General features: G+C 44.2%; 1 protein-coding gene across 1 annotated transcript in view; it reads left to right on the top strand.

Annotated features, from left to right (window-relative positions):
* Positions 1 to 17,972, top strand: part of DRD3 (dopamine receptor D3) — a 39,517-nt gene extending 21,545 nt beyond the window's left edge. Inside the window, exons 4-8 of the mRNA XM_034669947.1 lie at positions 4,403 to 4,545; positions 12,131 to 12,327; positions 13,396 to 13,473; positions 16,235 to 16,580; positions 17,740 to 17,972. Of these exons, the coding sequence (XP_034525838.1) occupies positions 4,403 to 4,545; positions 12,131 to 12,327; positions 13,396 to 13,473; positions 16,235 to 16,580; positions 17,740 to 17,972 (997 nt within the window). The remainder of the gene's footprint in view (positions 1 to 4,402; positions 4,546 to 12,130; positions 12,328 to 13,395; positions 13,474 to 16,234; positions 16,581 to 17,739) is intronic.
* Positions 17,973 to 26,699: the final 8,727 nt, after the last annotated feature.

Below are 26,699 nucleotides of genomic sequence, written 5' to 3'. Positions count from 1 at the left end.
TCAGCACCCCAGCAAGATAGGGGTATTGTCCTCATTTTCCAGTGAAGAGTCTGAGGCTGGACCTGTAGCCTGCCCAGATTACACCGCCGGTAGGTGCAGGAGTAAGAATCCCATCACCCTCTTTCTTCTATGGCACGTGACCTGATGCAGGGGCACCTCCCACAGCCTGGGCCCCTAGCTCTGAACCCCCCACGGCCTGTCTATAAAACCCAGCTCTACAACCTAATGGCAATGTGACTTCCGGCATGTCAGTGAACCTCTCTGGGCGTCGGTTCCCTTAACTGTTTAGTGGAGATCATAGCAACTGAGTTATTACAAGGATGAAATGAGTTAATATTTGTAAAGTACTTAAAACAGCTGCCTGGCCTATAGAAAGTGTTATATACTTGTTTGTTTGGTAAATAAATACATTTAATCTTCCTCTTCATGTTCCCAGCAACAAGGGGCAGATACCCATGCATACGCTGATAGGGATAATCACAGATCCCTTGGGCTAGCACAATAACATGACAATAGTAATAACACCGTCTTTTGGAATGCTTAATAGGTACCAGGCGTCGTGCTAAAAGACTTCACAGAGATAATCTTATTTAACGTTCATAACAGCCCTATCCGGCTGCATCATTACCCCCAATGTACAGATAAGGAAATTGAGTCTCAGGGCGGCCAAACTCTAGCCCAGGGCCATGCAGCCAAATGGAAGAACTGGGATTCAGACACTAATCAGTCTGTTTCCAACCGCCACGGACTTAACTACCTTGCACGCTGCCAGTGTTCTGGCCACGCCAGACGGAACCCGGTGAACTAGGAGCTCCCAGGAGAGGAAACGAGGGAGCGAGAGGGGGTGCGCGCAGAGTGGAACAGCGCGGTGAGCGCAGCGGCCGGCCGCAGGCGCCCCAGGCTAGCCTCCGGCGCGCGTCCACGCCTAGCCCTGTCCTGGCGGCGGCCGGTCACCTGCGGCCTATTCGGGAGGAGACCAGAGGCGGAGCAGCCTGCGGGGTTGGGGAGTCAGGGTCCCCGCAGGCCTCCGGGACCCCGCCGGGCCGAGCCTTCCCTCCCTGCCTCCCCACGGGGCCCGGGGAACCAGCAGGTGAGCGGTGAACTTCTCACCCGGCCGCGCTGGCTGCTCTCGCTGCATTAGGGTGCCCTCCACTGGCTAGTTCGGGAACGGCACCTACGTCTCCGACCCCCGCCGCTGGCTCCCGGGCAGTAGAACCCTGCGGGCGGCTGGACGGGCGAATTCGGGGGCCTCGTTTATTCCGAGTTTAATCTTGCTCAGAAAGCAATACGAAAAAAATCAAACGTAACAGTGATAAATGTAGTTTCAGCTCCCACTTTTTACCCACGTTAACAAGAATTTCTGACAAAATTTTCCTAAATGCAGACTTTCTCAAATTTGCCGGATTGTAAGACGCACATTTCTGGGGTCCACTCAGGAAGTATCTAATTAGAATAGCCAGAGGCGTGGCCTGGGAATCTGTATTTTCACAGGACGACGCCCCCTCCCCCGTAATTAATAGAATCGAACTAATTGGGGAACATTCTGGGAATCCAAAGTGCTCTCAAATAGACACCACCCTTGAATGCCAGCTGTCCTGAGGAAGCCCTTGTCCCCACAAGGCCTCAGAGACTTCACAGTGCCCCGGAGAGGGCGTGGGGCATACAGGACAGGCACTGGCCCGGAGGTGGGAGACCTGGCTCTTCCACCACCAGCTGCGGGACCTTGGGTTCATCGCGTAACCTCGCTCTGTCTCCGATTCCTGCTCTGTCAAGTGGAGCCCGCGGTCCCTACACGTACTGAGTTAACAGGAGCGTGGGAGGAGGTGCTGAACAGTAAAGCGGACCTAGAACGACGTGCTCAGCGGCGTGTTTGCGGCCAGCTCAGGATGCCTAGCCAGAGCTGAAAGGCAAAATTTTAGTAACTGTTTGAGCCGGGTATTAAACCCTTGTTGTAGCTTGAAATGGTTAATGGTGGGAGTATTTATACCATGAAAATCGACAAATGGTACCAATCAGGGCTGTTTTCCCCTGGAGAGCCAGTTCTCAGCTTTCAGCAGCACGCTGCGGAATGTATGGGGCCGTCAGGCTCTTTCTCACCAAAGGACATTATGTAAATTGAAGGCTGGGGTACAATGCTAGGTCTGGAGAGAAGGAAGTGGGTCATACCTTTCCTCCCCATCTCCCAACAGCTGTTTGGTCACCATAGCCCTGTGGGCTCCAGGCTCAGCCTCTCTTCCAAGGCACCTCAGGGATTACTGCGAGGAGCCAGACATCCTTGACTCAGAGCCCCAGCCCACTGCCCCAGCAGAGTCTGAAGTCCTGAGGAGAGTGACAAGCCTAGAGGAACACCAGGTGCTACTCGCCTGCTCCTTGATCACCAAGTTAGCGACTCGAGAGGATTTATACCATATGTGCATCAGAAGAGGGGAACTGAGGTCTCACAGGCCTCCTTTGGGGTGGGTGGTGGGATCTTAATCTGACCTTATTAAATAAAGACCTCTATTTCTCGCTCTTGAGAAAGAAGCCACGTCACACATCATGGTACCAAGGCCAAGTCTTGCAGAGTCGGCCTCCATCTCGGCCCTCAGAGCTGACTCTGAAGCCACTCTTGTGGGCATACGAATGCTAACACATGAGCTTGAGGGCCAGATGCACAAGGGGTGATGCTTTAGGCAGGCGTGTGTGCCCCACCCGCTCCAGCCCAGGGTCTGTTCTTCCCTTCCTCAGCCCTAAGCCTTGAGGGACACAGGAGGAGCTAAGGAGGAGCCTGCTCTGAGTCTGGCCTCTAGCTTCCCCGGACACAGAGAAGACAAAGAAACCTTGAGCCTGTGTAGACACAGCTATACACACTAGATTCCTTGAGCTTGGCTAGGATTCGAATTGTCCTCTTAGGTGGAAGGCTTTCAGGATGCACAAGGCAAGCAATCAACAGCTTCTTACTACTTGTGTGGTGAAGGACCTCTGAGGAATACCAAGGCTACAACATGATTTATCAAGTAACAAATCGTACGGGAGCTATGTCTCTGCGGCCATGAGGCATGCAGTTACCTCATTATTGAACTTGCCCAATTCCTGGTTAAACCAGGCCCACCCAGGATAATCCCCCTTTTGATTAATTCAGTCTATTGCTTAGTAATCTAATCACAGCAGTGCCATCACATGTTATTCTCAAGTTCAGCCTCCATTCAGTGTGGGGGATAGTACAGGGCAGGCAACTTGGAGGCCATCTTAGAATCTGCCTTTCTCAAGCAGTTTCCAGCTGGGGGGGTCCAGGATGGGGAGGACATGATGATACCTACTTTTAGAGCCTGGCATCCGGGACCAGCCAGGAGGCCGCGGCCATCACGGAGAGCAGCTGGTCAGAAAGAGATACATGGGTAAATGGGGAAGATATCATAAGTAAATGTACAGGACCAGCTATCTTTCTGCTTGGTAGCTGGAAATGCGTGAGAGGAGTTGCCACAGAAAAGACGATGTCCAATAACACAACTGTGCGTTGACCGTGCAAAAGCATGTGCTGTAGACCAAATGTTTGTGCTCCCCCAAATTCGTATATTGAAATCCTACCCCCCAACGTGATGGTATTAGGAGGTGGGACCTTCTGGTGATGACGAGGTCATGAGGGTGAAGCGCTCATGAATGAGATCAGTGCCCTTAGGAAGGAGACCCTGGGGAGTTCCTTCGCCCCTTCTGCCACGTGAGGGCACCGTGAGAAAGTAGCCATCCATGATCGAGGAAGCGGGCCCTCACAAGACACCGAATCTGCCAGGGCCTTGATCTTGGACCTCGCAGCTTCTAAACTGTGAGAAATAAATGTTTGTTGTTTAAGCCACCGAGTCTCTGCTGTTTTTGATAGAGAAACCTGAATGGACGAAGAGAGCATGAAAACTGGATTTGGAAATACGCCTTCACTAGATATTACTCATCTCTATTTTTAAAATCCCACCACTTGGAATAGTTGTCACCAGGGGGGTTAGAATTTATATTAGGATACAAGCAGGGGTAAACATCCTCTTTGGGCACAGTTCTATCATTATCTGAAAAACTGGGAGAGAGTAAAGGCACACAGGCCAGCACCCAGACTGTTGGGGGTTCGGGTATGCAAGTACAAGTTTCAGGTATGCTGGACCTCAACCACCACTGGCTGAGAAGCCCACCAGCAGCCCAGGCTGTGGCTTTACTTTGTTCTTTCACCCTTTCCCTGCTCAGGGAGATCTTCATCTCTCTCAGCTCAACCTTTCTACATTTTCACTCAAATACCCTTTTTCTCTCTTTTGCAACCAGACTCTTTTTCCTGCCACATGTATCACCTAGATTAGTTCTCTAGGAACCTCTGTCCACTATATGAACCATTCCCCCATCCCTTCGCTTCATGCCCATCCATCTCCCCTTCCTTTCGCAGGTACACCGCGGTGGTCATGCCAGTTCACTACCAGCATGGCACAGGACAGAGCTCCTGTCGGCGCGTGGCCCTCATGATCACAGCCGTCTGGGTACTGGCCTTTGCCGTGTCCTGCCCTCTCCTCTTTGGCTTCAACACCACAGGTAACGATGATGGCCCTCTGACAACACCCATGTGATTCACGGCATGCATGAGTGGCTCTGAGTGGTGCTTAGACTGGAAATTTCTGACCCTGATCAGCATACTTCAGAATCAAATAAGGATGCCATAGACTGCAAAGCTTTGGGTTTTGATTCAAGGTCAAAGCAGAACCTCATCAATTATTGGTGCATGAAGTTCTTCCCAGTTAGTGAAAAGTCTGGCCTACCTTTATTGTGAAAGAAATGTCATTGTATTCATGGGAAGCGATGTGCCAGTTAAAAAAAATTAAACTAAATTAATAACTCGGGTGAGATTTGCTAATGAAAAGATGACAATTCATAATGGACTTACAGTGCAAATAACACTATAAAAGCCCTCAAATGGGATATATATTTCTAATTTTTTACTAAACAAAAACCATTTCTGGCATTTGGGAACTAGTATAGATCCCTAAATTATTGGAGAGTATATTTCTTATATCTTAATATACAAAAATTCTGGCCGTGATGGTTGGCACATGGTGCATCGTCTATTGGATGGATGGATGGATGGATGGATGGATGGATGGATGGATGGACGGTTGGATGGGTGGGTGGACATATGGATTCATTAACAATGTGAATATCTGAGATGTTTGGTTTTTAGACATAAGACACTGATCCAAATTTACACCTTGTATGGATCACTGCCTTCTTTGGCTGTTCCATATACATTTCATGCATCGAATGAAAACTACTAGCACATATAATAAAGTTACAGGTATTGACAAAAAACACTGAGCATTTGCTGAGAACTAATTGAGTCATGTTCTAGTGTTAACCTGGATTTAATTCCTACTATCTTCCAAGTTCATTAGTTGCTGGTGTATGTGTACAAGTCACATAGCTGTGTATTTATACAGATATTCTACATAACATACTGCATATAAATACAGGCAAATCCTAACTTATGAATAGTCATCAAAGAGTCATTTGCTGGCCAATGATATAAAAGTCAAAACACATTTAGGAAGACAGATAGAGGCTCTGGAGTCAAAAATACCTACCTTCAGACGTCAGCTCTGTGACTTACCAGCTGTGCTCCTTGAACAAGCTACTTAACTTTTCTAAGTTTTCTTACTGACAAATTTAGGATAATAATACACTGAAGCATACACTTGAGCAAATTTAAATATATAGACTGGGTCTATATATTTAGTTGGAAACTTTCCAGCATTTATTTTTTTATATGCCCCCCTACACATAAGCCCGTCAACTTCATTTCTGAAGCTGCATGTTGTGTTTGAACTCTTCATAATACGTGACATAATAGTGTATGTATCCTACGTCTTTACTTACTACTCTTTGGGGCTGTAATAAAACCATGTATATCTTTGTATGCACTTCAGGAGATTTTTCCAAGCAAATTTCAGCTCTAGATAATGTTCACTTTAATCACCGACTTTAGAATCTGACACTACATATGATATAATTCCACTGTACTTGCTTCATAGAGCTTTTTTTATGATTAAGTGAGGATTAAATTGGAATAACATATGTAGACCCGCCAAACACACACCACACGTTCAAGGTCAGGTTTCTTTGTCTGCTACATTGAGGGTTAAGGAGCTGAGTCATCCAATGAATATTTGCCTAGTTAACTCAGGGTGTTCCTAAAATATGATATTACTAGCATGTTTGCATTATTCATTACCCTTAGTTACTTTGTTGTTTTCACTGAACGATACTTTATATACACAAACATGGTCGTGGACACACACATACTCCCCCCAAAGCAACATTCCCTAACACAACTCTAAGAGGCTGCCTGGCATTAAAATACTATTTTTGATGAATGTTAAATATACTCTTTGGGTCCGTCTGTTAACTAAGCCATGTTCTAAATCTTAGTTTCTTTTTTTTTAAGATTTTATTTATTTATTTGACAGAGAGAGAAATAGCCAACGAGAGAGGGAACTCGAGCAGGGGGAGTGGGAGAGGAAGAAGCAGGCTCCCAGCAGAGGAGCCTGATGTGGGGCTCGATCCCAGAATGCTGGGATCACGCCCTGAGCCGAAGGCAGACGCTTAACGACTGCGCCACCCAGGCACCCCTAAATCTTAGTTTCTATACAAAAATACATTATTCTAAGTTGGAATCTGCAGTATGGGAACTCACTATCCCGGGAGACCAAGGCACTGCTGACCCGTGGCCGGCAGCAAATCCCCGCCAACATTCAATCTGCCTAGTGGCTCTTCGTATTCATTCTGGGAGGTTGGTGGGGGCTGTTTTACTCGTTCTCACAGACACACACACACACACACACACCCTAGTAACAGTTAAAAACAGTCTCAAAATCTGACATTAGACAGAGTTCCCAGTTAATGTCAACATCTTAAGTGAAGATGAATGATGAGCTAATTGCAGTGTTGTTGCCACCAGTGAGATCATTATTATTCCAGAAACAAAACTCAGAAAACTGTCTCTCCAAAAGCATTTTCAAATATAGAATTGAGAAGGCAAAAACTGCCCGTGGCTCAGCATGTACACTCTGGTTTCTCTCTCATCACTTTCAGTCTGTCTCTTACTTTAAAGATGTACGTGATTTATTCTATTGCAACTTTTTTTAAGTCATTGATTGATTGATTGATTGATTGACTGCAGTAATCTCTACATCCAATGTGGGGCTCGAACTCACCACCCCAAGATCTTCTTCTGACTGAGCCAGCCAGGTGCCCCTCTCTCTCTTACTTTTAAGTTTATTAATAAGACTATAGTCTTAGCATCCAAGTGTCAGGTCCCTTATAAAGGCCCGTGAATATTAGCTACTGCTATTGTTGTTATCACCGTGTGTTAGAAAAGGCTTCTGTGGGGGCGCCTGAGTGGCACAGCGGTTAAGCGTCTGCCTTCGGCTCAGGGCGTGATCCCAGCGTTATGGGATCGAGCCCCACATCAGGCTCCTCTGCTATGAGCCTGCTTCTTCCTCTCCCACTCCCCCTGCTTGTGTTCCCTCTCTCGCTGGCTGTCTCTATCTCTGTCAAATAAGTAAATAAAATCTTTAAAAAAAAGAAAAAGAAAAAGAAAAGGCTTCTGTGCATCAAAATTTAGCTATGCACCTGCTCCAAAGAAAATCTGAGTAGCAGTAGTTCTGCTGGTGGTTATAGAGATCAGTCCCCTCATCCTAGGACACAGTTCAGGGAATTAGTGAGCAGAACTCGAGGCAAGGAAGCCCAGCTGTCCTTCTCTGCCTCGGTCTGACCTTCACAATACAGCTTCATTATCTTGATGGATGTGGGTTCCTCTAGCACCTCTTCCATCTATAAGGAAGTTCCCAAGTTCATTCGAAAACCCAATATAAATGACTTCACTCAGCCATTTGTTTGTACTCACCCTGAGAAAAACAGAGGAGAAAAGGGCAGGATACCGCCAATGACACCTGATCGCGGAAGTGGCTGGATTTTCACTAAGGAGTGCCACACGGGAACTTTCTGGCAGAGTTCTTTTTAATGAAATGAGCTGCCATGTGGGATTGTGGATTGTCAGACAACATAAGGCAGAAAAAAGTTGAACTTCAGTTTCCTTCATCTCGGCATTGTTCTTATTGTCCAAGAAAAGGGCAACATGCATTTCTGGATACGCACATAAGGCAGGATCTTGGGTCACAGAGAGTTCCAAGGTTGGGGGGCCTGGCTTATCAGTGTTGCCCCAGCTGGGGCCCAGCAGTCTAGCTAAATACCCCATCATTGACAGCATGGTGTATTGGTACTAGAGGAAACGCAAGAATCCCTGAATGGGCAGCCCAATCCTTTCATTTCACAGATACAAGACTAATAGTCTAAGTTTTCCTTTGAAATAAGGAAATGGAGGGGTACTATCTAGATGTGAGCAACAGAATCCCTCACCTGGCTTTCAGAACACCGGAGCTGGTGGAAGCCTGGTTGAGAAACACATCGTTAAAAGAATAACAGGCTCATCCTAAATCCGGATGCATCAGGCTCTCCTGTCTTCGCACCAAGGGGAAGATAAATCCTTCCATGAGTTTTAGTTCATGAACCTGTCAAGTCAACCTGCTTTTGGCCTTACCCTTCACATCACTGTGGGACTCAAGTTCCCAGGCTAGCCCACAAAAGCCTCTTCCACCCCTTTGTGGAGCTATTTAGTGTTTTTGTCACCCAGCATGGTGCCTGGAACAGACTAAGTGCTCCATAAACTTTTGTTGAATGAATAAATGGACGAGTTCTTCTTACCATCTTTTCTTCCTTAAGTGTTGAAATTAGTTGGGGTAAACATCCTCGATATCAGAGAATGAGGCATAAACCCCTGGTTTCCCCCCATTATCTTCCAGCCAGTGACTGCTTATGTGCTTATGTAAAATGCTCATTTGTCCACTTCACTCAAGTATTCGTCATTCTTGTATTCATCCGATAACTACTGCGGTAATAGCACGGTACTGTTTTGGTTAAATAATCAAGACAAGGCAGCCCATCTCCTGGCGGGGGAGGGGGGGCTCGCTGCCCTCACCACCTCATCTGGGACTCAGCAGAGAGAAGCTTCTGGAACTCCTGCCCCACCAATGGGACACATACCCAGACCAAGCCCAGTGGGATCCAGGACAGGGCCTCACTCACTGGCCACCAGCCTCCAGTGCCACTTTACCCGCTGACAGTCCTCGCAGGACTTCGCGGCCTAGAGAAATTGTGGGAGGGGCCACAGAGCTCAATCTAAGGATGGGCAGCAGTTTACTCGGATAAGAGAGGAAGGCAGGGACGACTGCGCAGGCTCAGTGATGGTACACAGAGGGCCTTCGTGGCCAGCAATTCTGGAATAGCTCTGTGTTCTCTCTTCGCTCTTTCTTGAGTGTATGCTTTCCATTTAATGGAAAAATAAATACTTTCCCGTAAAACATAAGGTATAAGGGGTTACCTAGACACACATAAATACAGGTCTCCCTTCTACCGTAGATCGTGAGCTGCCCCGTGACCGTCCCTGGAAGCAAACACTGATAATCTTAGAGATAATGCTTGAAACAAGTATGTGTGCACGTGTGGGTGTAGCTACTTTTTGCATAAATAGAAGCATATTATACCCACTTCTGCTCCTGGCTTTTTAAAAGTAGGAGTTAATACCTTTGGGTATGAAGGAGCGCCCTTGTTGCGATGAGCACTGGGTGTCGTATGTCAGTGTCGTGTGTCCGTGATGAGTCACTAAACTCTACACCTGAAGCTAATACTACACTGGACCTTAACTAACTGGAATTTAAATAAAAACTTGAAAAAAAAAAGTTGGAGTTAATATATAAGATCTAGAGGTCAGCTTCCCAGGACCCAGAGGAGAGTAGAGAAGGGCAGAAGGTGTATCCGGAGGAAGACGGGGGCGTACCTCGCACACCAGCAGTGGTAACCAGATGAACAGTGGGTATCTCTCCCTGCCACCGTCCTGGCCCCCTTCTCACCAGCAAAACGTGGTCAGACAGCTCCTCACAGGAGGCATCTAAATCGTGGTCAGACAGCTCCTCACAGGAGGCATCTAAATCGTGGTCAGATGCTGACAACAGGGGAGCTGATTTCAGGAAGAGGGCTGATCACTGCCTGCATGACTCCTTATAGATGCAGAAAGACCAGCAGCTGCCACCCTAGCCTACCTCCAACCCCATCTTCCCCAGAACACCAGAGAATGCCCACCTGGTGACCACTGCTCGAAGTTTTATAAGCCATCTCTTAAAGGATGCTGGCACAGACTTGGTGAGAAGACATTAATTTTACCTGAATTTTACCCTCCTCCCAAGACAATCAAAAACTTTGGGAGCGGCTCCTAAAGACCCTCGTGTCAGTGCTATCATTAAAATGCCTTGCTGAGAACTGAGTACGCTTTTTTTTCTTTTTAATTATTAGCTGTTGCTCCTCTCCCTCCCCCACAGATACAGTTCTTTATAAGTCTCTACAGGTTTCCATTCCAAATGATACCGTGCCTTTTAAGTTCAAACAGCTCAGAGGAGGTATATAATAAGTAATAATAGTAAAGAATAAATAGTGATAATAAAGCTACCACTTATCCCCATTTAGTCTCACAACCACTACACAGGGCCTTATTTTTATCCTTCTTTTCAGATAATGAAGCTGAGGCTTGAATGTGCCCAGGTTCACACAGGTAGTAAATGGCAGACCTGGGTCTCACACCCCAGGCCTGGCTTCTGTCTACCTACAGTGAGGGGCCCATATGGCTGGCTGCCGCCCTCTCCCCGCTAGCTCACACCTGTGGCTGTATCTCCTGAGGCCAGATTTGGGGTTGTTGAGAATCCCCTGCCCTTTATGAAGATTGGTTGGGTGTGCCAACAGCCGTTGCTGACAGCGCTGGGCAAAGTGTAAATTTGCCATTCCCAGTGGTAGAGGGGGGTTAGTCAAAGTGGTAGAGGGAGGCGAGTCAAAATCACAGAAAGAACATTGGTTGTAAGGTCACAGTAACTGGAGAAACATATCCAGGCTCTGCCTCTTTCAACCTATGGGTTGCTGGGCCACTTACTGAACCTCTCTGAGCCTTAGTCTGCTCACTTGAGAATACAGTCAGTAATGGCTCCCGTGCCGTATAACATTGCCACAATGATTAGGTAAGATGATGTGTATAAAGTCCTTGGCACACCATCTGGAAGATATCAGCTTTCTTCCCTTTTTTCTTCCAGATGAGGCAGGTTACAGGCCCTATTCTGGGAAGGGAGGAATTTCAACATCTGCTAGCAAAAAAGGCAAAACCACAGGGACTCTCTAAAGTGTAGCGAGAGGAGCATTTCAGGTCATAGAGCAGGGACAAAGGTGCTCCTCATTTCACATTGTCCACAGTGGCAGTATCCTTAACAGCCCTCTCCCCATCCTACCCTGTCCAGTCCTGAGATTCCCTAAAAAACAGAATTGCCTGCATTCAGCCACCACCACCTGCCCTGCACCTCAGATTCAAACTGGAGACCCAGCATTCTCAACAAAGAAGCCTTCCTCTCTTTGCCTTCAACAACCCTTTAATACCTCCACACCAGCAGGCCCTTTTGTGGGGGCTGCCTCACTCCCAGGAGCCTCTGGCCTTTTAACTCTGACACTTCTCCAGCCTCCAGGCCACATTCCTCTGTGACACTTAACGCAGCATTCAGGAAGATCGCCTGTCTGTCTAGACTGAGCCCTTCAAGGGCAGACATGTTTGCAGCCCAGTGTAGAGCAGCGTCTGGCATGTAATCACTGGGTAATTTTCTTTTTAAGGGAAATGTGAGCAACACAAGGATGAATTGGACCTCCTCCCCTCAGGGTACTGACACTGACAACATAAAATCCTGCATCCCCACAACTTAACAATCAGCCGTGTGTGCTAGCAACACTGAGGAGGCAAGGCAAGGGTGGAGGGGCACAGGGAAAGCAAGAGTCACTCCTGCCTGAGGAGCTGGTAGAAGCCTCCACCAATGAGACAGCATGTGGACTGAGACACAAGGAGCGGGGAGGGGGGCCCAGAACTCTTGCTTCCTGAAGCTCCATGTGGATTAAATGGTGGAGACACCACACATGGTGTGGGGCCATATTGTGTGCTCCCCACTGATGTGTCCTGCTTGGCTTTCTCTTTTTCTCTCATTCACAGGAGACCCCACTGTCTGCTCCATCTCCAACCCTGACTTTGTCATCTACTCTTCAGTGGTGTCCTTCTACCTGCCCTTTGGTGTGACTGTCCTCGTCTATGCCAGGATCTACGTGGTGTTGAGACAGAGGAGACGGAAACGGATCCTCACTCGACAGAACAGTCAGTGCATCAGTGTCAGACCCGGCTTCCCTCAACAAGTAAGCACCTCGGGGGGGCAGAGGGAAAACAGTGCCCAACCCTGGAGCTTCCCAGCCTTGTGTCCAGAGCACCTGCTTTTGCTCATGCTGCCACACTGGACACACACATCTCACGCCCACCTTCTAATCTGCTCATAGTGGCTATGCTTCAGAGTAGGAAATCAAATCCAAAAGGTGCATCGTGAGTCTTCCCTAGAGCTCATATTGCTTGGCAAGTTGATAGGATAGTTTCTGGACTTCTTCTGCTTTCCAGCAAAGTTTTTCATTGGCCCCAAAGGGCCAATGGAACAAATGTCACACCGGATTTGCAGTTTTAGGGTGGCAGCTATACCATGCACTGCTGATAGGTCCCCAGGATTAGCTTTTTAGGAGACCACTTATTCCAAGAATCACTGGGGTCCATGGAAAGCTCTTTTCCTTACTAGATCTGCCCCTGTCTCAAAGTGCTGACCAGCTTATGAAATGGAATGCTGATGATGCATGTTCTTGGGCCTTTCGAGGCTCTGAGAAGGAGAGCTGCCTCAGCACCGATCTTCCCTTTGCTTGGGTTGGAAAGTCTGCTCATCCCAGTGTCTGGCACATGCTTGCAATCTGCTAGGGAAGGGACAGCAGGAGTATTATACAGCCTCTGCCTTCATGGCGTTGAGAATCTAGACAGGCAGATAAAGCACCCCTCTACCTAAAGTTAACTCACAGCCCCAGGATGTTTGTGAAATAAGATGAAGACAATTAAGCACCGAAATAGAAGTGCCATAGAGGTTATAAGAGAAGAGGTCAATATGCTCAGGAAAGGGCTTCACGGACAGAGTAAGAACTGAATTTGATCTTGAAGGCAGGTCTAGTTTGGATGGCTAGATTAATTTATAATGACCTGAGTGAGAGTCAGTCTCTCAAATTTGAAGTCCCACGGTTTGGGTAGAACAAGAATATTGGTTCCCATGAAACAGGAGGTAAGGAACTGAAGCTGAGGTTATGAACAAACATTGAGGATATTCAAAACATTGGCATCTGTATGGTTCCTCCATGTAGACCTTAACCTACCACTGTTTCTCCTTCAACCCACCCTAGTCTTCCTGTCTGAGGCTGCACCCCATTCGGCAGTTTTCAATAAGGGACAGATTTCCTTCAGATGCCACGGGGCAAATGGTAAGTAAGCCATGTCTTTGATTATAAGACACTCTGACTTGACTTGCTTCCACTTCTACCCCGAAACGCAATGGCCCCAATCCCTTACTTGTATCTGTTGTATATAACAAATGTGAGATCCTGATTTGAGCTTCAGAATAGGAATCACCAAATGATATGCAGAAAGCATATCACTATTGAGCTAGATCCCAACGACTGGAGCCAGTGACTCTTGGACATGGTGTGAGTATGCCATCCCTAATCACTTGCCTAGAGGGAACATGGTGTCAATGGAACACACATGGGAGAGCCAAGAAAAGCAGAGAATAGAGGCTAATGTGAGACTTTCAAGTGTCCTATTTCCCACTATATATGAAGGAAAACCCAAAAAATTTCATGGTCACCCTTATCCTTGTCCTTTCAATTCAAGCCAGCCCTGCATCCCCAAGCAAGCTGAGTGCAGAATGGAAGTGTTAGAAGATCAATATTCTTCTCCCTGAACTCCAAGTAAATGTTAGGAATAAAATTTTAAGAACTCATGAAGGTCTGAGCTTTTTCTAATCTCTGTATAGCTAAATAACCACTTTTTACACAGGCCCACTATAGCAGTTAGAGATTCTTACTGTAAATAATTTTTTTAATAGGCAAGAATTTTCGAGTTGTCAATAGCAGAGGCCAAAAGGAAAAAAGTGGAGACTACTAAAGAGAGAATAGAGAAGCAAGAGACTGGCATAGCCAGGAGTTTGGAGAAATAGGTTCTGTCCTACCATCTGGGACTGGAGGGCTCTGCAGCCAGACCCAAAAGAATCCAGTGTTTCTTCATGCCAGTCATGGAGGTAGTGATGACGGTTTGCAGAGAGCTGAAAAATACACTCACCAATGTATAATCTGGGAAGGATCAATTTTCTTCTTTAGGATTGAATTTCCACATCTGTAAAATAGAGACAAGTTATACTATATCAATGTTCTTAAACCTGAGATTTCATAAGCACAGTCAAGAATTTGTCCCCAGTCCCTTAGTTTCCAAAAGAATGCATTTGAAGTTAAATATCAGCACTTTTAGAAGATTACTAGATGCCAGCACAATCATAAACTTGGTTATAAATGGCCATTCATGTAAAACACAATATGCTTACATTAATTATTTTAAAACCCCATCAAAATGAAAAACAAAAAAATTTTAAATTATATTATACTAGAATCCCAATAAATACCTCTGTAGAGCATATGGTTTTTAAAAAATACCATATCATTTTAAAAGGCCCATTGCATTGATTCATTCAACAGTGTTTCTGAGTGTGCAGCGTGCACTAGCACTGTGATTCCTGGAACTAAGGAGAGAGTAAGTGAGCATTCTTGGTTGTTGACGCTAACATATAGGCAAAGGAATTTACTAGAAGGGTACCAAGTAGCTCAGACTCAGTCAGAAGGCTGGAGAATAACTTCAGATGAAGTTGTTCATGCCTAAGGAAGAATCTGGTTGGAAGACCTACCATCACTGCTAGACAAATTCTGAAGTGTCCCTGCTTCACCAGCTCCAATTCAAGGTCTTAGGTGCAAATCTCCAATTGGTGAGGCTTGGTTTATATGCCAGAGCTCTAGATGACTGGTGGGGATGTACAGAGAGTGAACATATGGCTTTTATGACTTCAGTAATAGGAGCTAAGGGGTCCTGCCTGCTACTCAAGATTGACACAGTGTCTGATTCTTCAAACACGGAAAGAAGTCCAGATGTTGAGTACCCACACATCCCCACCAAATACCAGAAACGTCGACATACTCACAGGGTCCACTCATCCTAAACCTATTTTTCCCAACTTCTTCTTTTCCCAACTTCTGTTTTACAAATGAGGCTCAAAGATATTTAATTAACTTGTCCAAGGATCCATCTAATAAGTAGGAAAGTTGAGGTGGAAATCCTGGGTTTTCTTTCCCTTTCCTTTCCTTTCTTTCCTTTCCTTTCCTTTCCTTTCCTTTCCTTTCCTTTCCTTTCCTTTCCTTTCCTTTCCTTTCCTTTCTTTCTTTTACTTTTTATTATGGAAAATTTCAAAAATAAAAAAGTAGAAAGACAAATATAACAAATCCTTCAGTAGCCATGAGCCAGGTTCAGCAATTAACTCGTGGCCAATCTTATTTCATTTCATCTGCACTCCCACCTACCCTCATCCATGCCTACTGGATTCTTATGAAGCAAATCCCAAACATCATAACATTTCAGCAAAAATAATTCTGTGAGTCTCTCTAAGGAAGACTCTTCATAAAATGTATAATCACAATACATCACCCTAAGCAAATAAATAACTCCCTAATATCATTACATATCCAATCAATGTTCACATTATCCCAATTGTCTTGTAAGTTTTTCATAGTTGGTTATATGAATCAAAATTCAAATAAGACCCATACTTTGCAGCTGGTAAATGGGATTGTTGTTGTTGTTGCAATCTATTTGTTGGAAAAAACTGAGTCATTTGTCTTACAGAGTTTCCCACATTCCAGATTTTGTGATTTATATTTTAGTAGAATCATCTCACGTGTTCCTCTCTATATCCAGCTCATTCTAACTCTAAAAGGCCAGGCTATAATCCTATACTACCCTCCTGAAGGGATTACCATGATTCTCAACTGTTCTATATCTGGTAGGTGTTTTTTAGTTGTGAAGACAGAAGCAGATTTCACGTACCTTAACTTTTCATGATCCCCTTACTCTCAGATGTGCCCTCGGTAGGTTTCACAAAATGATGATTTCCTCGAACTTCTTTGCATGCTCTTTCCTTTTCAGGAGCATTCGGAAGATAAACAGTATCCCCAGAAATGTCAGGACCCTCTCTTGTCCCACCTGCAGCCACTCTCCCCTAGCCAGGCACACGTGGAGCTGAAACGCTACTACAGCATCTGCCAAGATACTGCACTGGGGCAACCAGGCTTCCAAGAAGCTGGAGGAGAGTTGAAAAGGGAGGGGAGGACTCGGAACTCCCTCAGCCCCACCATGGCACCCAAGCTCAGCTTAGAGGTTCAAAAACTCAGTAACGGCAGGTTGTCAACGTCTCTAAAGCTGGGGCCCTTGCAGCCTCGTGGAGTGCCACTTCGGGAGAAGAAGGCAACCCAGATGCTGGCCATTGTGCTTGGTGAGTTTGGGTCATGTTGAGTTGGGTTGAGTTGGGTTGAATTTGGTTGGGTTAGGTTGAGTTTGGTGCAGCTGGCAGAAGGTACTAAGGAACCTCATTTGTCAGAAATGGAAATCTAATAACTGTGATATTTATAAATGTTTGCGATTCAGTTGAGAAGGGTTTGCATATCCATGTTAACTCTGGTGAAAATTCAAAAGACCTGGGCTGAAATTATGAAATATAAAATTGGACAAGTGACCTAATTGAATTGCGTTCATCCATTGTGTTTGTTGTCTATCAAGTGAAAGTATAATGGATAAATCAAATAATAAATAAGATAATAATTAAATAAAAGTGTCTGGCACATATTGGATATGTAATAAAGGCTTACTTATTCTAAAATATTAAGTGAAAAAATAAGGATGCAAAAAACTGCTGTCATATGGTGTGATAACATCTAGATTATTTCAAATACAGAGAAAGAAAAACATGAAAATTAATTCACCAAGATGTCAAAAGTGATTGTCTTTGAGTGGTGGGTGGTTATTTTTCTTCTTTCTACTTTCTTGCATTTACCAAGTTTTCCATAATGTGCAAAGTCAGGGTTAGTTTTTATAGTAGAAAAAGAGAAAATTTATTTAAATAAAGAAAAAAATAGATAAGTCATAGAGAGCATATAGAGTTAGTGAAGGCAATTCCTCCTGTTCACTGCCACTGGCAAACCTCGCGTTCTCGTATCTCATGGACTTTATGAGAACACCTGGATGTAATCTCAACAGGAGGAACTGCCAGTCATGTCTTTAAGGTCTTCTTCCCAATGGTGCCTAGGATCATGTCTTGCACAGCTAGACACTAAATAAATATTTGAACTGAATTGAGAAGTAGAAAAGACTAGTAAAGAGCTACCTAAATGTCAAACTAGAAAATTGATTTAGGAACAAAGGCCTGAGATGAATCAAAGATATAAGCATGTAATTTTCTCATCCAAAAAAAAAGAAAAAGGGAAAAAAAGTGGCTAATCACATCTACTTCATAGGGTTGGTGTAAAAATTAAATGGGTCTATAAAATTCCAGCATGGTGGCTGGCACAAAGCAAACAACCGTGAGTCATTTTCATGTTACAACAAAAGGAGTAAGCAAACCCCTTATCCAGTTTCTCTCTTCCTTTGCAACCCAGGGGCATTCATTGTCTGCTGGCTGCCCTTCTTTTTGACCCACGTTCTCAATACCCACTGCGGAGCCTGCCACGTGTCCCCAGAGCTTTACAGCGCCACCACGTGGCTGGGCTACGTGAACAGCGCCCTCAACCCCGTGATCTATACTACCTTCAATGTCGAGTTCCGTAAAGCCTTCCTCAAGATCCTGTCTTGCAGAAGGAGAGGAGAGCATACTCCCTGTGCCCACCCTTAGCTGCCAGGCCATTGTGCCACTGGCCAGGGCCTGCTCAGAACGACTGCTGTGTTCTCTGGTGTGGGGTAGGAAGAAGACTCCTGGAGCCAGGACCTCCCTGAGGAGCAGGTGTAACCAACTGCTTCTTCCTAAACAGAATGTTCTACCCCCCACCCAGCTAAAATCTGACTTCATCCTGGCAGTCTTCAAGTGGTTGGGAGGTGCCCGAGTGACAAGCAATAATTCAGAAAGAAGCTGATAAAACATGACTCTACACACACACACACACAAAATTGTCATCAGAGGCATGATTCACCACAGTGAAGGAAAAATGAACAGATCTCATAATTGTCAACTTGCCGGGGTCCTTGGAATCTCAGCCAGTAAACTGTCTTGCAGAATAGCCAGTCTCTCTTCCTTCAAGCCTCTAATTAAACCATCAGGCTGACCTTGTACTGTTGTGGGCCCGTACCCTTTCGGTCATTCCTTTTGTTCACGCTCTGCTGAATTGTAAAGGCGCGGCCCATGCTTCAACCTCTCTGTTGAATCTGGCTGCAATTGGTGAGGGAAATTCCTCACCCTGAGGGAGACATGGTCCCACATTGGGACCTGGGCTTCCTTTCAAACCTTGCTACCCCTGTGTTGTAGCTCTCACTAAGAAGGCACTCTGGCTCCATTCCCATGTTCTCGAAGACTCAACTCCAGAGTAATTCAGGATGAGGATGTTAAGGGAAAAAGGAATGGCGGCTCCCACTGTAGTATCACTTTAAACCATATGGTTCATAACATGCCTTAGACATGCTTTTCATAACATGACAAGGTTTTCCTACCCAGGAACCTTCATCTCCTGCTTCACAGAAACCCAATACTTTCAGACCCTAAACCCATTAAGTCTTTGGTGTCTACAAAGTGCCAGTCACCTCCCAGTCTCTAGATTGATGACAATGAAGAAGACAGCTCCTGCCCTCAAGGAGCCCACCACCCGCTCCTGTGTTTGTTCCTTTACTTGTAAGGGTGGGAGAGACTCCCCTAGACTGCCAGAGGACCTCAGAACTGAAGGCACCAGGCAGAGTTCTGTCCAAAGACATCACATGGACAGTCTTCGTAAAGGCCTAGAGCAGAACCCGAACAGGACCACTCCAATGACTGAAATGAAAGACATAATAGAAATAATGTCCTGATGTCATTCAAAATTGCATTTAGAAGGAACTTGAATATTCTCACTCCTTCCCTTTTTACCTACAGAAGCTATTTCTCATTGACTAGAGAATCCAGATATAATTTATGGATAATTTATGAAGTGTTATCACCCTGAACTTCAATAAATTTACTGCTAAGAGCTGTTAGTGCATAGGTGTGACAGATGCCCACTGCAATGCTGATAAAATTTAAAGTGCACAAGAACTTTATGAAGAATCCGAGGCTGCTTTGCCCCATCTTTACTCCTCTAACCCTCTAGTGTGTAAGAAGGAAATATATACACCCAGCGATTTAGTTACCTGCTACTCCTGAATGCTTTAAATGCCAGCACTTAAAAAATTCTATTGCCTAGAACAGTATTTATATTGTAATTCTAGTGGAAAAATTCTGTGTGCCTACTAGTTCTTGCACCTCATGCCATCTAGCTCAAGAGGTTTATGGGGCAAGCAGAACTGGGGACTGAGACTGTTACATACCTGAAGAAGTAAAAGTACATGATTCCTAGGCTTTTCCATGCAAAATAAACAGAAAACCAGTAGGACAGTGGGTTAAAATTAATAAAATTCCATGTCAAAATGAGAGTTCTAAAAATAAAAACATAGACAGCGCCAGTATTAATATATTTATGAGGAGGAAGGATAGCAAATATTGTGTATCCTTCCTTTACATCAAATCATTAAAACTTTAGCATAACCTTAAGAAGATAAACTCAGTTTTCAAGATGAGGAAACAGGCTAAGGGAGGTCAAGAAATTTGGCCCAGGTCACACACAGTCAGTAAGTGGCAGAGCAGGAATTCGAGTGTATGTCTATCTGATTCACAAGCCCGTGCAACTAACCGTCCATGACACACTGCCTTCCACCAGAGAGGGGAAGCGTTGGGAGAAAAAGATGGGGAGAAAAAAACAGAGCCAAGGTCCCTTGTAGAGCCTCAGCCTACCTGACCTGCCTCTGCCCCTAAACTTTCTAAAGCAGACAGCCCAAGGCCCTGCTCTCACTCTTCTGCCACGTTCAACTTCTAGAAGAGTCACACAGCAAATTCATAATCTGTTTGTAAAGAATCATACAACAGAACTTAGTATTTGGTTCTACTCTCTCCTTCATTTACATAAAAGGAAACTGAAGTCCATTACTATTGCCCCCGTCGGCGCTCGACAGACAAGCGTGCCAATATACTGACCTCTTCTATAAAAACTATAAACTCCAGATAGATACAAGGAGAAAGTCATCCAGTCACCTTCACCATTAAACTGAGAGGCATCTTTTCCCTAGACAGGAGCCTCTTATCCCTAATCTGAGACAACATCCCCTTCCCAGAATTTTCTTCTGATCCAGAAAGAATTTCTAGAGGAATTCCAAACACTATCTTCAGCTTTTTCATCCTGGGATTCTTCATTCTGTCATCTCTACCTCTGTAATTCCCACCATGAACAAGCACTTAACCTCAGAGCTTGCTACTTTCAGAGCCAGCATGGCCAAAACTTCCAGGAGAGACATTGGCCTGAATGAAGCAGGGCGGAGTTCTTGGGGCAATCCTGTTCTGGGGCCTAAAGAAGCCTTAGAGCTGATCATACTATTTGAGTGAAATGCAAATAGTATGGAAATCCAGAGAGATTACAACCAAAATTCAACTCTAGATCATAAGTAAATATTTCCTTCTTCCAGAACACCATCCTCTAAAACTCTTTTCATCAACAATTTACTAAATCAACCACTTATTCAATAAATATTGATTTACCACCTTCTACGTGCCAGGCATGGTACTTAGTGCTGGGAAACATCATCAAGGGAGACAGAGTCCCTGCCCCCAAAGCTTGTGGTAGAGTGGGGAGGTTGAATTTGTGTGTACACTGATGACATGCTTTTTGTCTATACTAAAAGGAAATCATGGTTTTTGGAAGTCCTATATTCAGCCCTGAGAGGGCTTCCCAGACAAGTATTGTCAGGGTTAAGACATAATTAAAAAGTAGGAAGGATGCTCCGGACAGAGAAAACCTTTGAAGAGCTGAAGATGTGAATAAGCAAGGAGCGTGCAAGGAATCTCAAATAATTCCATCTGGCTGTAGAGAAGAGACCATAGGACAGCAAAGGAAAGGGCCTCATCTTTGGAGACCTCCTCCAGCTCTGCTCACATAACAACTGAGCTAGAGGTGATACCACTTGCAGAAAACCTCTAGATCTTTCCTCCACTTCCCTCCATGTGGGCAACACATATCACAGACGACTTACTTAACTGACTTATTTAATTAGTTCCCTCTGAGCTACAGTGAATTTCAATAAATGCAGAATTCAATTTGAATTCTTTGCTCTTTTCTCTGCAAGAGGAGGAATGGCTGGCTGAATGGATGTAGAGTCAGAAACGGTTAAAATGAAGGCAGTTCAGAGAGTTTAGGTCAGAAATCGAGGGGTGGGGGGAGTCAGTCAAAGAGATTTGTTTTCCTGAATGCTTGGGTCAGAGCTAAACAGAGAAGCAGAAAGGCTCAGGGATTTGCTCGGAACTGGCTCTTTCCTGCAGGTCCTGACTCCCAGGCCTATGCTCTCATCCTTCGGTATCTGCTGACATCAGAAAACTGAAAAAGCTTAATTTGAATCAACACACAAAGAGCAGAGAGGGGATGACAGGCAATTAACTTGATTCCTCCTTTCTACCTAATTCTCTCCTCATCAGCTTAGGAAAGGAGTGGGTTTCCATGACTACCTCCTGACATGGAGACTCAGTGGAGGGTGATGCCAGTGTCAGCTTGCTTCTGTCGCACACACTGACAGAGGCAGAACCTGGGAGTCGGTGGCAAGCACAAGTCCTGGGACCTCTTAACCCACACACCCCAGTGGCCTTCCTCACTAGACAAAAATGAAACAACGTCATGAATTAGAAGTGCTTCGCCAACTATAAAGTTCTAGCAAATGTGCGAGATTGTTATCATTGATATCATCACCATCATCATCATCATCATCCCCCTAAGCAGCTATTTTTATTCCTATCTGGTTCACAGCCCATCTTTCTTTCTCTTTGCTGATTCTCTAATTGTCTCATGTTATCAGGCACAATCTGTTCAGCCTCCCACATGAAATCTGATTTTTCTCTTGTCTTTTATTCCCTACATGTGCCCAGGATACTTGGCTGAATTTGTAGTGAAGTTGTTAGGCAAATGGCTAGTCCCTAACAGCACACCCCTTCCCTGCTCCCCCAGCCACGTGCCCAAATATAACATGATCCGAGGCCAGGCTGATAGCAGATGTGTGCTTGCTAAGGGTGACCTGTTCCCCAGAGACCTGGGGGTCTCTGTTCCTCTCCTGGCCAGGGAATGGGGAGCAGAATGCACGTACTCCTCACGACTTTCTGTCTTTGTTCCTCATGATGTCTGAGCCTAACACCTTTCCTCTTGCTCCTGAGAGAAGGGCACAGGATATAGTGAATTCATTTCCTAAGGCTGTGGTATCAAACGGCCACAAACTGTGTGCTTAACACATTAGAGACTTCTCTCCTAGTTTTGGAAGCTCCAAGTGCAAAATCAAGGTGTTGGCAGGGCCATGCTCTCTCTGAAGGCTGTAGGGGAAGATCTTTCTTTGCTTCTTTCCCTGCTTCTGGTGGTTGCCAGCAATCTTTGGTGTCCCTAAGTGGGGTGGCATAACTCCAATCTCTCCTCCATTTGCACATGGTATTGCCCCACTGTGTGTGTGTCCAAGTTTCCCTCTTCTTATAAATCAACAGATTAAAACCTGCCCTGATCTACCGTGACCTCATCTTAATTTGAGTACAACTGCAAAGACTCTATTTCAAAATAGGTTTACATTTACAGTCTGGGGGTTAGGACTTCAACATAACTTTTGGGGGGACACAAATCAGTCCATAAAGTATGGTGAAAGCAATCTGGAAGGCAAGAGGACTTGGAAATTGGATGACATGGGAAAATGCACAAAACTTCTGTCATTCAGAACATAAGAGGTCAGATCCCAGACTTGGCATATAGTCTTTTTAGTGGTTTGAGTCAAGTGTGCAAACTTCCTGGCCCTCAACTTTCTCATCAGTAAAAGTGATAAGTCTGAATTCTTAAGCTATGATAAGACAACCTAAAAATAATTCTAGAAGGACATAAATTATCTTCTGAGCCCTAAAAACCTACAAGCATGCTTATTAATAAAAGTCAGAACTGTTCAAAGACCATCCTTAGTTGTTTCTGTCTTAAAAAAATAAAATAAAATAAAATAAAATAAAATAAAATAAAATAATAAAATAAAATGGAACTCAACAGCAAACTCATTGGAGCTGAGGAAAGCTGAGGGAATGTCATGTAGTTCCCCTACTTCAAGTAGCATCACTCCAGATGGGCGAAGGTGAAGGATGGTGTTTTGTCTTTAAGAAAAACTTATGTAATGGAGACTTGCATTATGCTTTGAGCAGATTCCATATCCTGCATATTAAAGACCCTTGAAAAGCTTGCAATTTATCACAACCTAAAATCATGGGATTTGAAAGCTGGAAGGGACTTTAGCCCAGTCTCCATGTCATTGCAGAGATTCTGACATCCCTGACCCATGATCATCATCCAGATGTATGAAAAAGCTGGATTACATCTTCCCAAGACTTGTGACAGGTTATCCTTTAGAAAATTCCTCCCTCCTTTCAGCCAAAATCTGCCTTCTTATAAAATCCACCTTTGCGCCCCTATTCTCTCCTTCAGCACAGAAACTTCCATTCCATCTCCCCAATGACAGCATTTGTGGGATTAAGACAGTTTGCCAAAGTCTCAGTTCCTCTTTCTTTACGCCAAGTAACATTTTCTTACACTCTCCATCTTTGTTGATTTCTTCTGGATGTAGCCATATTGTTAGTGTTTCTCTTAAAATACGAGGCCCCAGATAGAATATAATCTTCTAAACGTTGTTTGTTTAACCAGTTCAGAGTACCATGGACTCATTTCTGCATGATTGGAATATTCAATTTTTAATGACCCAACAAATTACACAGACTCTTAGGGCTCATATTGAAACCCTAAGAAGGAGATTTGCACACTGAATGAGTAATTTTAATGGGATAAACCTTAGGGATCGGCCCCTCTATGTGAAGGAAATAGGATTCAGCAGAGGGAGGAGTTGAACTGTGATGTAGTCACACAAGGAACTCAGACAATCTCACTGGGATTTCTCAGGGGGCGGGGCCTTTTATGGCCCCAGCCAGTAAATGGAGGTGGACTACCCCTGGGAAGGAGTCGTGCCTTAGGCAAGGAAGCTCTGTGCAGTTGAAAGCTTTTGCTGTCAACTCTCCTGGCAACTGGAGGGAACAAATTCCTCAATTCTGAAGGGAGGATCTGGGTGCACACCACATATGCCATTTGGCTCCACTGTCCTAGTATAATAAATTCTAGAAACAGCTTCATCAGGAATCTTGTTGGTCTATCTTCCTGTGGAAGTTGAGTGGGATGGATTATAATCTCTGTCAAAGCAACTGGTCTCAATGCCAAAATAAATCTCTTCATTGCCTTCTTCTGTCATCTATTCTAGATTCCTCTCACTACTGATTAGCACTCTACTGGTCAAGGGGAAAATTTGATGGAGTGACCCTGAGGGATATAGTGACCTTCTCAGGCCTTGGCTATTATACTTATCCATGTACTGGTAAAATTAAACAAAGGAATAAAAAAGAGACACTTCAGTGGATCGTCTGGGCACCAAATGTATTCTTCCCTGTCCCCATTGTGTAACAACATCCTTAACTTCTCCTGACTATCAGGATTCAATTTTCCTTGCCAGGCGGCTCCATCACTTATCTGTTGGTCTCCTGGCACAAGGAGTTCCAAATGACTAGGTGAAAGCCATAACTTAAAGCTTTAATGGGGTTTTCACGCCCTACTACATATATTCCTCCTTGAAGAACAAGGATATTTACCTCAAAAAGTTAAACCTAGCATTACTTCATGATCCAGCAATTCCACCCCTAGGTGTATATCCCAAATAATTGGAAACAAGGATTCAAAAAAAAAAAAAAAACCACTTGCATAGAAATGTTCATAGCAGCACTATTCATAATAGCCCAAAGTTTGGAAAGAATCCAAAAGGCCATCAGCACATGAATGCATAAGCAAATGTGGTATATCCATACAGTGGAATATTATTTGGCCCAAAAAAGGAATGGAGTAGTGATACATGCTACAATGTGGATGAACCTCAAAAACATTATGCTAAGTGTAAGGAGCCAGACACAAAATGTCACAGATTGTATGATGTTATTTATATGAACTATCTAGAATAGTTAAATCCATAGAGATAAAAGTAAATTGGTAGTTTTCAAAGATAGGAGAGGAGGGTATGGAAAGTAACTGCTTAATAGGTGTACGATTTCTTTGGGGGTGATGAAAATGTTTGGAACTTGATAGAGGTAGTGGTCTCATAATAGATAGAGGTACTAAATGCCACTGAATTGCTCACTTTAAAATGGTTAATTTTATGTTATATGAATTTTGCCTTAATAATTTTTTTAACTTTAAAAAGAAATAAAAAAGAATAGGACCTAGAGGTTCCATGTTTTCTGATCGGAAGACTCAATATTGTTAAGATGGTAAATCTTTTGAAATTGATATGTATATGTAATGAAATCCTTTTCAAAATTCCAACAGATCCTCCCTCATCCAGAAACTTACAGGCAGATTGTGAAATTTATATGGAAATGCAAACAATCCAGAATAGCCAAAATAAGTTTTTATTTTTTTTTTTTTTTTTTTTTTTAAAAGTTTTTTTTTTTTTTTTTGANGGGAACACAAGCAGGGGGAGTGGGAGAGGAAGAAGCAGGCTCCCAGGGGAGGAGCCTGATGTGGGGCTATCCCATAACGCCGGGATCACGCCCTGAGCTGAAGGCAGACGCTTAACCGCTGTGCCACCCAGGCGCCCCCAAAATAAGTTTTTAAAAGAAGAACAAAGTTGGAGAACGTTTACTTCCCAATTTCAAAACTTACTATAAAGCTACAGTTATCAAGAGTATGGTATTGGCATAGGATAGATATATAGATCAATGGAACAGAACTGAAAGTCTAGAAACAAATCCTTGTATCTATAGTCAATTGATTTTCAACAAAGGCAATCAATCGAGGAAAGGAAAGCTTTTTAAATAAATGATGCTAGGACAATTAAATATTCATATGCAAAAACACAAATTTAGACCCCACCTCATGCCATACCCCAAAATTAACTCGAAATGGAACATAGAATTAAATACAAGAGCTAAACAATAAAACTTTTAAAAGAAAACTTAAGTGAAAATCTTTGAGACCTTAACACAGGCAAAGATTTCTTAGATATGACACTATAAGCACCATAAAAAAAGAAAGAAAACATAAATTGGACTTATGAAAACTCAAAACTTTGCATGTCAAAGACACCATTTAGAAACAAAAGGCTGGCTTGTAAAATATTTGCAAAACACATATCTGATAAAAGACTGCATCCAGAATATATAGGGGGTGCCTAGCTGGCTCAATCGGTAGAACATGCAATTCTTGATCCCAGAGTCATGAATTCAAGCCCCATGCTGGGGCATAGAGCTTACTTAAAAAAG

This window comes from Ailuropoda melanoleuca, chromosome 1 (genome assembly GCF_002007445.2).
Source record: "Ailuropoda melanoleuca isolate Jingjing chromosome 1, ASM200744v2, whole genome shotgun sequence".
In the NCBI taxonomy this organism is placed as follows: Eukaryota; Metazoa; Chordata; class Mammalia; order Carnivora; family Ursidae; genus Ailuropoda; species Ailuropoda melanoleuca.
Note: the sequence above shows the minus strand (reverse complement) of the source record. Positions and strands in the feature narration are given on the sequence as shown.